Raw genomic sequence first — 12245 nt, 5'->3', positions numbered from 1 at the left:
GCTGATCAATGTAATCAGAGTACCAGGAAATCATGCATTGAGAGAAGTTCCCCTTTGCTTGGAATGCAAAGTGTGATTAAATGCGTGATTTTTTTAACGCGTTATGGAGCACATGCATCGAAGCTTCTCAGCTGTGCTTGTGCTAAGAAAAGGAAACATTTTAAAAATAACGTAACATGATTGTCAATGTAACCTTTTGTAAGTAGTGCCTGGAGGATTCAGTGTGGAGAAACTGTAGAGACAGCATGTGTATTAACTTGTGGATTTTTCTGTGAGTATTTGGTGGCAGCATCACAAAGTCGCTTCCGTAACACTGCGTGCGTTAGCTGCGGAGCTCAGCTTAGAGCGAAATGAGGTGAATGGGAGGGGAGATGATGACGTGACTCCCCCACCCGCCTTAACTGTCAATCCCCCACAAACACAGTGTCTCAGAATTTGCATAAGCACAGCCCTTCACGTGCAGTTTTAACTTTGTAACTCGAGAGTTTTGATCACTTTGTAACTAAGTGATCAAAACTCTCGTTTATATCCTGCGTGCTCTCATTAAACTTGTATCCCGCATTACCCGTGGGCATGACAAACGCCAGCGGCAGCCTGTCTATGAACTTAATTTAAACTTTAGGTTTACACCTTGCTTTTTTTCCGAAGTAGTAGCACTCATGAATATGGTTGTATATGTCATTTGCTCGCTTCTTATTATTTCGCTGCCTTCTCAATTGTATAATGCATGTTTTCTTCAGCGCTTTTTGGAGCTCTTCCTCGTTTTCTACGCACTACGTTGACACTCAGTTCACGTGATTACGTGGGAAGTGTGATGATGTCACACGAAACTCCGCCCCCACGGCTTTCGAGCTCAACTCCATTACAGTAAATGGAGAAAAATAGCTTCCAGTTATGACCATTACGTGTAGAATTTCGAAATGAAACCTGTCCAACTTTTGTAAGGAAGCTGTAAGGAATGAGCCTGCCAAATTTCAGCCTTCTAACCACACGGGAGCTTGGAGAATTAGTGATGAGTCAGTGAGTCAGTCAGTCAGTCAGTCAGTGAGGGCTTTGCCTTTTATTAGTATAGATAATAAAATGTATTTAAATAAATTTGAATTCTGTGTTCATTAATATCTTTACATTAATGAAAACAAATAGACATTTTAGTCATTGAAGCATAGAAGTTATTAACCACAATAGTAGTCCATTGCTTTAGCAGTAACCTTAATGCACATTTACAGCCCATCCTAAAAACTAATCTTTATATAGGCAGATTTGAATTTTAAGCTGGTTTTTAGAACAATATGAGAAAACTGTAACAAAGTTAGGCCATCGTGAAAGTAAAAAAAAAATCAAATTGCATGTTATGCAGCAATTAAAGTAAATTAAGCCTTGCAAGTTGAAGTGAACAATTTGTACAGGCCTCTTAACTTCTGTTGATTACTTAAAAACCCTCTGTCTGTCTTAAAGTAGAATTGGAATAAACTGTGTTACTATACCATCTGAAGAACTTCTTGGATATTTCTCCAGTGATAATGGCAAGAGAACAGCAGTTAACAAATGAAATGAGATGGAACATTATTACCCTTAGACTTGTAGGCCTTTCATTTTGAGAAATTGCGAAAAAAATCAAAGTGTCAGTGAATATGGTGTCCTACACAATCCTAAGGCAATTGGAAACTGGATAGGAAGAGATCTGGCAGACACAAAATCACAACCCAATCAGAAGACAAGTTTCTGAGGGTCACTTGCTGGCATGATAGACGCCTCTCAGCACAACAGCTTCAAGAACATCTTAACAGTAGTCAAAAAAATCTAGTCTCCGTTTCTACTGTGAAGAGGAGACTTTGTGCTGCAGGTTTGACAGGGTGACTGGCAGTAAGAAAGCCATTCCTTAAAGGACGAAATAGGGCCTTGAAATACTGGCTGTGGACTTCTGCAGACTGAAAGAAAGTCTTATGGACCGATGAATCAAAATTAGAAATCTTCGGTTCATCAGGCAGGGTGTTTGTATATCGTTGAGTTAGTGAAAGGATGGTTCCTCAGTATGTGGTGCCAACTGTCAAGCATGGAGGAGTAACTGGCATTCTGCGTCACAAGGGTTACTACAGAATTTTGCAGAACCACACAATATTTTCTCGTCTGTGTCTAGTAGGTCATGTGTTCATCCTACAGCAAGACAATGACCCAAAACGTACCTCCAGGCTATGACAGAACTAAACATGTGTGCATTTCCATCAAAACTGAAAAACCTGAGGTGTTCTTAAACTTAGGACTGGTAGTGTACACCACCAGGCCAAATCATTTACAGAAATTCTCAGACGATTCAGCACTTGTGGGGTGTATTGATAAGGGGGGTGAGACAGAGTTCAGAAGTCAGGTGGAGAACTTTGTTTTGTGGTGCCAAACAAATTACAGCTTAACGTGAGCAAAACCTAGAAAACTGGTTCTTGACTTTCACAGTATCAAACGGTCTCCACACATGATCCCTATTCAGGGAGTGCATGTTGAGGTTGTGCATTGCTATCAGTACTTGGGGTTCAAATAGATGACGAGCTGGACTGAACTCGTAACACAGGGGAACCACATTAGAAAGGACAGAACAAGTGCTTTATTCTTAGAAGTGTGCATTATTTTAATATGGGTAATGACATCCTTCACATCTTCTATAGCTGATGTCCAGTGTGACTTTTTTTTTTTTTTTTTCTTTTTCTATGCTGTGGTCTTCTGGGTTGGTAGCATCACTTCAAGAGAGGCCTACTGAATCAACATGCTAATTAAAAGGGCAAGTTAAGTTATAGCATGCACTATGGACCCCCTGGAGTTTGTAGTAAAGGAGATAAATAAAACAAAATTGGAGTGCCATTATGAACAATGCTGTACCTCCTCTTTCTGACATACTAACACTGAAGACTTTCAGGGAATGAATTATTCATCAGAAGCAATATGCTTTTGTAATTCCTCACTGTGACTTTTCTTTTTATCTTTAGCCAAGTAAGAAGTTTTTTCGTTCTGGTTTTCTTTCTTTTTAGCCATTTTGGTGTGTATTCAGACCATAGTGTGTGGTTTTATTTATTTATTGAGCCTCGTTTTAAAGCCATATTTCTCCCTGGGGACAAAAAGTTCAGTCCATTGTGAAAGGAAGGTGAGCCACATTACACAATCATCAAAAGGTTCTACCACCCGACTCTTACATCATACGTGACTGGGGAGCTTTCAGATGACAACCTAAAATAAATGTGAACCAAAGGGATAGCAAAGCATGATACAGATATTGTCTTCATATTTCTATAAGGGTATAGAGAAACAGATTAGTACTTATTAGTGGAGATTCTGTCTCTACAACGTAATACATTGCCTTCTTTTGAAACCGCTCATACTTAAATAAATGGGTAAAATAATAAATCGAGAAATGACCATTAACAGCTTCACATCCCAGAGTGAAAACCAGGACATTGCCTGTCTGCTAAGGAAATACATTTACTCTAACAATCGGCTCTGTACAAATTGAAAAAAAAAAGTAGTGTGAAACAAAAGTCCTATAGATAGAATTAAAAGGCAATAAAAGAAATTTCTTAAAGATATTTATATTCATAAGTATAATAAATTGCACACTATCTAGCGCTTTTCATATTTGGACAGCTTAGTTAACTGAACAGTCTTGATGGGGTGAATGCTCGAAATTTATGTTCGTATATATTAGAAAACCAAATTGATCAAAGAAGAGAGCATATGCTTGTGCATCTGACAGAATGTGGCAAACCACATGGGAAGAAGGGTATGTTAAAGTGATTGACTGGGAATCTGGCCAGTGTATAGTGAAGCACAGAAATGTAGGTTTCTTTCTGCCAGTTTTCATCTTAGTTGTCATTTTCAAGCTATCCTATTTTGGGATTAAAAAATCTCTCTTTAAGATTTTGTCACCTTGAAGGTTAAAGGCATGCAAGTTAGATAAACTGAAGATTCCAAATTAGCCCTGGATGAGTGTGCGTGTGGTTGTAGTGTTGATGGGATAGGTTTGTGGCCTCTGTTATCCTGGATTGGACTAAACAGGTTTGAAATTTTAATGTTCTATTAAACAATTTTATTTTGCGTTTTTGATTATAAACTTATGGCAGTTTTTTTTATTTTTTATTTTATACGGTTTCAAATTCTATAACCTGTGGTTTCCATTTTGTGTCTTCTTTTCCTTAGGGGTTTCTTCTGCCAAGCGTGAGGTGAATATCCAGCCTGGGCCCCTCTACCGGACTGCAGGATCCCACACCACCATCTGGTGTAATGTGAGTGGCTATCAGGGTTCTGCTGAGCAAGACTTTCAGTGGTCAATCTACCTACCCTCTGCTCCTGAGCGGGAGATCCAGATCATTAGCACCAAAGACCCTGATTATGCCTACGCCCTGTACTCCCAGAGAGTTCGAAATAAGGAGATCTACATTGAGCGGGTCAGCCGGGACTCTGTGGTACTGCACATCGCCAAGTTGCAGCTCCAAGATCAAGGGGAGTTTGAGTGTTACACACCCAACACCGAAGCCCAGTACCTGGGAGTGTACAGCGCCAAGATGAACCTGACAGGTAACCATGCACCTTTTTTACCCCTGCTTTTTCTGAGAGTTTCTGCCCGTTCGCCAATTTTTGGAAATATTTAGTTATTATGAAGACTTTCCTATCGCTTACAGTTTTAGGTGCTCTTATTACTATCATTGCATGTTTTACAGCTTTTTGGAAGTGAAGACTAACAAAGTATTGCTGCATTCTCGATGAGCTTTCCCTGACATTTATTTTTCAAGCATGATAGGTTGTTCATTATTATTTGTAGTCGGAGAGTGAAAATACATTCTGATCCCAGTTTCGGGTCCAGTTAAACAGCACCTGTTTAGCTACTGATATCACCTCCTGCCTGTCATCTTATTTTCACATTATTTGAAGTTTTGTATTTAGTTCTGTGATCCTTAATCACTAACAAGGAATTCATTTAGATTCACGTTTTATTCATGAATGATTGATACCTAAAAAGAGAGGCAAGACATGACTGCCTTCTAAGAGAGTTGCTGTATCACAATGTCATTTCTAAATGTGGTGGTGATCTGCACTATGCTGCATTATAAGAACTTGGTTCTAAATAATGGGAAGGCTTTTGTGATTTTTTTTTTTTTTTTAAGCAAATCAGTCTAGACAGCATCCAGTTTTAATCTTTGCAAGGGAAAACGTTTCATATCTATATACGCATAGCGACTTCCTTTTATATATTATATAGTGTCTTTCATTATATGTCTTTTGAGAGAAGAGTTATATTTGCTTATACTCCTGTAGGTAAAGTTGAACAATTTATTGAATCAAGGTACTTGATATTAATTATGAATTAATTATAAGTCAACACACTTTTAACAGCAATACTGGTGTGTAACTAATGTGCCCTGTAATGTTGCGTGTTTCCTGTAGTGAAATTAACTGTTTGCATAATATAAGGAACCACATGTGTCCATTTTTTTTTTGCCAATGTACAGACATGGACAAATTTATTAACACCCTTATGGCTAATTGGAGAAGTGCCTTTTGCCCTCTTGCTTTTCATTTAATCACTTTTCAACTACCCCATGTACATCTGCATGCCTTTAATATGTCATCGAGTAAAGCAAAGCAAGTGTGAAAAGATGAAGATGATAAGTATGGCTTATTCTACAAAGATATTCTAAAATGGCCTGAACACATTTTTTGGTTTCCCAAGAAAAAATCATAAATAATTGTAATAGAGTGATATTTGTTTTATTCAAACTGGCTGTTTTCTTTAATTAGTATCACACATCTCTCCAGTTGTCAATCAGTCACTCAGCCTATTTAAATAGAGAAAAATAGTTCCTCTGCTGTTTGGTATAATTGTGTGTCCCACACTGAACATGGACTAGTAAAGCAAAGGAGACAGCTGTCTAAAGAGATAAGAAAATGATAGAGAAGCATGTTAAAGACAAAGGCTATAAGACCATCTCCAAGCAGCTTGATGATCCTGTGACAACAGTTGCAAATGCTATTAAGAAGTTTAAGGTCCATAGGACTGCAGCCAACCTTCCCGGATAATCCCACAAATGGAAAATTGACTCCAGATAGGGTAGAAGGATAGTGAGAATGGTTGACGGAAAGCCAAGGATCACTTCTAAACAAATACAAACTGAACTTCAAGGTCCATCAGTGTCTGAAAGAACCATCTGTCGCTTTTTGAGAGACAGTAGGATCAATTTAGGAAGACCCAGGAGGATTTGGCTGTTGAAAGAAAAATGTAAAAAAGCCATATTGGAATATATTGTGCATATTGACAAGCCAAAATGTTTATGGGAGAAGGTCCTTTGGACAGAGGAGACAAACCTTGAGCGATTTGCCAGGTCACATCAGCTCTATGTCTATAGATGAAACAATGAAACATTCAAAGAAAGAAAAGAAAAGAACATCATACCTACGGTTAAACATGGGGTAGGCTCGCTTAATGTTTTGGGGTTGCTTTGCCGCGTCCGGCATAGGGTAGTTTGAGTCTGTGCAGGGAACAATGAATTCTCAAAAGACTATCAAGACATTCTGGAGCAAAATGCACTGCCCAGTGTCAGACAGCTCAGTCTCAGTTGCAGGTCATGAATCTTCAACAGGATAATGACCCAAAACACACAGCTCACTACACTCAAGGATGGCTAAGAACAAAACATTGCACTATTCTGAAGTGTTCTATGAGGTCTGATTGGAATCCTATTGAACATCTATGGAAAGAACTAAAACGGGTCTCCTTCAAACCAGACATAGCTGGAGGAGTTTGTTTTGAAAGAGTGGGGCCTGCTACCTGTTGACAGGTGCAGAAGCTCAAGAGCTCCAGAAATTGCTTGTTTGCAGTGATTGCCTCTAATGGTTGTGTAGCAAAATATTACGGTTAAAGGTCACATTATATTTTCTCCATGCCATTATCATTTGTATTATTTGAAAAAGTCTGTGGAGTCAAAACTCTAAAGCAAAGTATGATTTTTTTTTTTCTTTTTTTCTTAAATATGGAATAATCAATGATTGATGGCTATTACTTTTGACATTTTCAAGCTATTTCTGAGACAAATGTGGATTTTTTTTCTTTTTCTTTTTTTTTTTTTTTTTTTTGGAGGGTACCAACAAATTTTCACATTTGTATAGGAGTGACCTAGTTTTTTCAAGCAAGAAGTCAAAGGAAAGCATTACTGATGTGCACACTTACTACTTCTCTGCAGTGGTGTTTTGGTTATTTGAGATTTATGTTTAAAAATAAGTAAACTGTATGAAAGTATATAAAGGTCATTTTAACAGAAACCTCAAGTCTGAATTTTTCTGCGACAAGTGATACTGAGTTTGGTGTAATGCTATTGTTGTGTGTACTCTGTGTATCAAACCTCCTCCAATCATTGCTTTCAAAAAAAATCTCTGCCAATTGTGTTTATATGTAAAAAAGAAAAGAAAGAAATACTATGTGTTACAGGACTATAACCCCATTATCTCTTATCCAGTATAACAAGTCTCGGATGGTGATGAGCCAGAGTCTGCATGGTGTACACTGGCCACCTAACCCAATAGGCATGAATTAATATTATTCAGCACTGAAGAAATTAGTGGTTGGTTTTTGTTGAGGTGGTGGATGTAGTGTTTGGTGGGGCTGGAATTGAAGGCTATCTGGTGACACAAAGACAGACCTGTGTCATGGTTGAGATAGGAGGTGAGAGTGTTTTTTGAGGTACTTGGTAGGTAGATGATTTGACCCCTTCAGGCAGATCAGGTAAACTGGTAGAAAGCTTAGCACAGGGACTGTAGGGTTTTTGTTGATTTTTCATTTGCTTTGTACTGATAGTTCTGTATCATCCACTGCCCTGTATTTCTAATAGATAATAAACAGACATTGTTGATATCCTGATGACAATCTTGGTGAACCTCCTGCTAAGGACACTTTCATTGGCTTTAGTTATTTAGACATGAGGATTTTATGCTGCTCTTGTAATTGTAGAAGTGATTCAGCATTTTAAATTGATTTGTATTTGCAGTTTTGGCTCACACTGAAGAGACAGATTAGCCTGAGGTAGGCATTCATTTTGTTCCTTAGATAAACTAGAACATTTTAAGGCATCAGATGTTGAACATATGATGCTCTGCATCAAAGACTTTCTAAAGTAGAAAAAGTGTTTGTGGTGAAGCTGAGTGCATGTGATGGTCAACACTGTGACTGGGAGTCCTGGCACTTTGAAGAGTGAAATTTTAAAAGGAAAATTTTTAATTACTGCAGTTAGGCCTCTCTGCCAATGAACATACAAATCACAATGCCTGCAAGGTATTAAGAGCCTGAGTGTGTTCAATTAATGTTAGAAATTGACAAGTTTGGGTGCATTGGTGAGCAGAATGTGAGATGATGCTACAGCAAGCTGGCATGAAGAAGGGAACAACAGACCTGCTATTGTCTTGTGACTCTCTCATGTCTAGCAGAGTTAATATTCTTCATTCACTGTGTCTAATATTAAGCAGTACCACAGCACATCAGACCAGTAGGTATATAGTCAGTGATTAGGACTCCTAGAGCTAAAACAAAAGAGACATTCATCTTTGGCTCTGACACTGCAGCCACTGAGCTGGAAAGACTGCAGATTTATAGATCAGATTTAATACCAGGTTTGCTTCTAGTGTCATGCATGAGTGGTGCTTTTATTTTTTTTGTTTCCCTATAAGCAAATTTAATGAGCAAAAGAAGTAACATCTTAAACGAACAAATCCATTGACTTTTTCCATATAAGTTCAGAATTTATTTAAACATCACATGTGGTAAATTTAATTAGTTTGTAAAACCCTAGATATTAATTAACTTACAGCAAAGGCTCTTGACTGTAGCAAACAATGTGCACATCTCATAAAAGCCTCTCATTCGTGCTTCCTTTTATATTTAATTTGCTCACTTAAGTATGGTTAATAACAGGAAACCCTGTAATTAACTAGTTATATTTTTTAAAATTACTGACATCCCTAAAATGTTTAAAATTGCCACTTTCTCCCTCTGATATATCCACACACAATCTCTTTATATCATACTATATTGGAGACTGTGACTAACACTGCTGTCTTTACAGCCCCCAGAGCCTTGAGCTGAAATCCTAGCCCAGTTACCATCTCTGTGGACTTTTGTTATTCTTTCTTTATGTAGGTAGTCTGGTTTAAAACCTGTTTAACCATTTTAAAATGTACAAAATGTATGAATGAGAATGCAATATGTTTCTATCTATGGTTAAGTAGAACTTGACCTCCTATAAGTCTGAATTGAAATAAAATGGTTAGGAAAGAGAATGAAAAAGATTTTTTTTCTTTTTCATAACTGATGTGGATCAGTTTTCTATAGCTGAAAATTATTATACCGTTCTCAAACCTGCTTAATCCAAGTTTATGACAATGGGTGATGAGACTGTATACTGGCAGTATCAGATGTAGGCAGGTACATTACCTAGATGGGGGCATCAAACATTGGTGGGCCCACTCATGCACATACCTAAACAGGGCCAGGTTGGAATCTCCCATTAATCTAATATACAGTAGGGATTTCTCTCGTGTCTACAAGGGGTTTCATACACAATGTACAGGCTCTTCTGGCAGAACAACTGGGCGTAGGATTTAAGCAAAAATTGCTGAAATATTTGGATAACACCTCTAATTTACACCACTATTGCACCCTGGAGGTTTTTATTCTAAAGCAGTTTGTTGAACAGAACTACATTCTTGCTGTTAATAGGATTGTACTCTTATGCCTCTCATTTTAGCTCATATAGAAATTACAACCAGCATATGTTTTGCTCTTGTGAAGAAAAACAGCCAGGTTATTTGGTGTATTGTATTAGAAATCCTTCAGTCCTTTCCTTTTTTTTGTTTTGTGTTTTAATTGAAACAGCTACTTTATGATAATTAACAGATGTAAATGATTGATAGATTCACTTTATACCGTTTAAGTATATTATAGTTGGAACCTTACTGGATTTAAATAAGCAAGTAAAGTAAATAAAAAAAAAAATTTAAGTGTGAAGCTTGAAAAATCTTCCTTTCATAAAAACCTGCAACAACAGAATCTTTTGGAGTTTCATAGCTTGGCACTAAAATATATAACCCAATTCCAAAAAAGTTGAGACGCTGGCTCAAATGTAAATAAGAACAGAATACAATGATTTGCAAATCTCATTAACCCATATTTTATTTACAATAGAAAATAGAAAGCCTATCAAATGTTTAAACGGAGAAAATGTACCAAAACAGTAGTGTTGTTTTGAATTTGATGGCAGCAACATGTCTCAAAAAAGTTGGGATAGAGCCTTGTTTACCACTGTGTAGCATCCCCCTCTTCTTTTAACAACAGTCTGTAAACGTCTGGGAACTGATGAGACCAGTTGCTGGACATTTGGATGAGGAATGTTGTCCCATTCTTGTCTGATATATGATTCTAGCTGATTAACTGTCCTGGGTTGTCTTTGTCATATTTTTCATTTTGTAATGTGCCAAATGTTTTCAATTGGTGGAAGATGCAGGCAGGCCAGTTCAGCACAGGGTCTTGTCTATTATGAAGCCATGCTGTCCTTAAAAATGCATTATGCCTCCCCTGGAAAAGATGTCGTCTGGATGGGCGCATACAATACTCTAAAACCTGTGTACATCTTTCAGCACTGATGGTGCCTTTCCATATGTGCAAGCTGCCAATTCCATGGGCAGTAATGCACCAACATAACATCAGAGATACAGGTTTTTGAACTGAGCTGTGATAACAAGCCGGATGGTCCTTTTTGTCTTTAGTCCGAAGTAAGCACCATCCATGTTGTTCAAAAAGAATTTCAAATTTTGATTCATCTGACCACAGAACAGTTTTCCACTTTGTCTCGGTCCATTTTAAATGAGCTTTGGCCCAGAGAAGATGGCAGCATTTGTGATCATGTTCACGTATGGCTGCTTCTTTGCCTGATACAGCTTTAACCTGCATTTGTGGATGGCATGACAAACTATATTCACAGATAATGATTTATGGAAGTGTTCCTGAGCCTATGCAATGATTACCATGTGTAAATGGTCCCACAGGCTGGGCGAGTATCCCGCCTAGAAGAGGGGATGGTTCCTTACCCGGACGAGAGTCTGCTACAAGCAGACAGGCATTCCAACCAGGGGAGGAGAAGGGGTTCAGACCCAGAAGAGAGAGCCAGAAAGGATGGATGGACAGCCCAGCGGAAAGAGATGATGTCGATGGGCATTCATTTTCCCAACCCGCTAGATGGCAGCGGCTCTGGATATTGTTGCCCAGTGGGAAGCCAACAGGACTGCTCTGCCAGACTACATTTCCCAGCATGCCCTGCTGGCTTCCCACTGGGGGTCACTGGGTACTGGAAGAGGGCGCTGCAGGGAGACAAGCTCCCTGCTGTAATGCACTTTCATATGCTTCAATCAGGCAGTGGCCCTGGCACTGGAAGTACTCTTTAATAAAAGGGACCACACTCCCTTACCCAGATGAGTCTAAGCTGGGAGGAAGAAAGGCAACACTCAACTGGAGGAGGGCAGCACAGTGGTAAGAGTTGGAAGGAGAGAGATGAGATTTCTCTGTATTGGAGAGAGAAACCTGTGTTTCTGTGCTACTTTGTGGTATTGTAGAAGGAATTTAGTTGAATAATCCATTATTTGCACCCGGGACTCATTGGGGGTTTGGGGCTTGCTGACACCCCTAGTTCCATCACACGTGACAGAATCGGGCCTGTTTTTAATGCAGTACCGACATGGACATCCAGTATTTGATTTTCGGTCTTGTCCCTTGCGTGCTGAGATTTCTCCAGATTTTCTGAAACTTTTGATGATATTATGTACTATAGATGATGAGATATTCAAAGTCTTCGCAATTCTACTTTGAGGAACATTATTCTGAAATTGTTCCGCAATTTGTAGCTGCAGTTTTTTGCAGATTGGTGAACCTCTGCCCATCTTTACTTCTGAGAGACTCTGCCTCTATTTAAGATGCTCTTTATAACCAATCATGTTGCCAATTAACCTAATTAGTTGCAAAATGTTCCTCCAGCCATTTCTTTTTAGTATCACTTACTTTTTCAGCTTTTTGTTTCCCCCATCCCAACTTTTTTTGAGACGAGTTGCTGCCATCAAATTCAAAATGACATTTGATATGTTTTCGATGTTCTAGTGTGAATAAAATACGGGATATAGATGTTCTGTTTTTATTTACATTTTACATACAGTGTTCCAACTTTTATGGAATT

General features: G+C 38.4%; 1 protein-coding gene across 1 annotated transcript in view; it reads left to right on the top strand.

The window, feature by feature from the left end:
• The window catches only part of igsf3 (immunoglobulin superfamily, member 3), a 350930-nt gene that overhangs the window by 95084 nt on the left and 243601 nt on the right, over positions 1-12245 (top strand). The window contains exon 2 of the mRNA XM_039743746.1: positions 4180-4557. Within this exon, the coding sequence (XP_039599680.1) occupies positions 4180-4557 (378 nt within the window). The remainder of the gene's footprint in view (positions 1-4179; positions 4558-12245) is intronic.

Source organism: Polypterus senegalus, chromosome 2 (assembly GCF_016835505.1).
Source record: "Polypterus senegalus isolate Bchr_013 chromosome 2, ASM1683550v1, whole genome shotgun sequence".
NCBI lineage: Eukaryota > Metazoa > Chordata > Cladistia > Polypteriformes > Polypteridae > Polypterus > Polypterus senegalus.
Note: the sequence above shows the minus strand (reverse complement) of the source record. Positions and strands in the feature narration are given on the sequence as shown.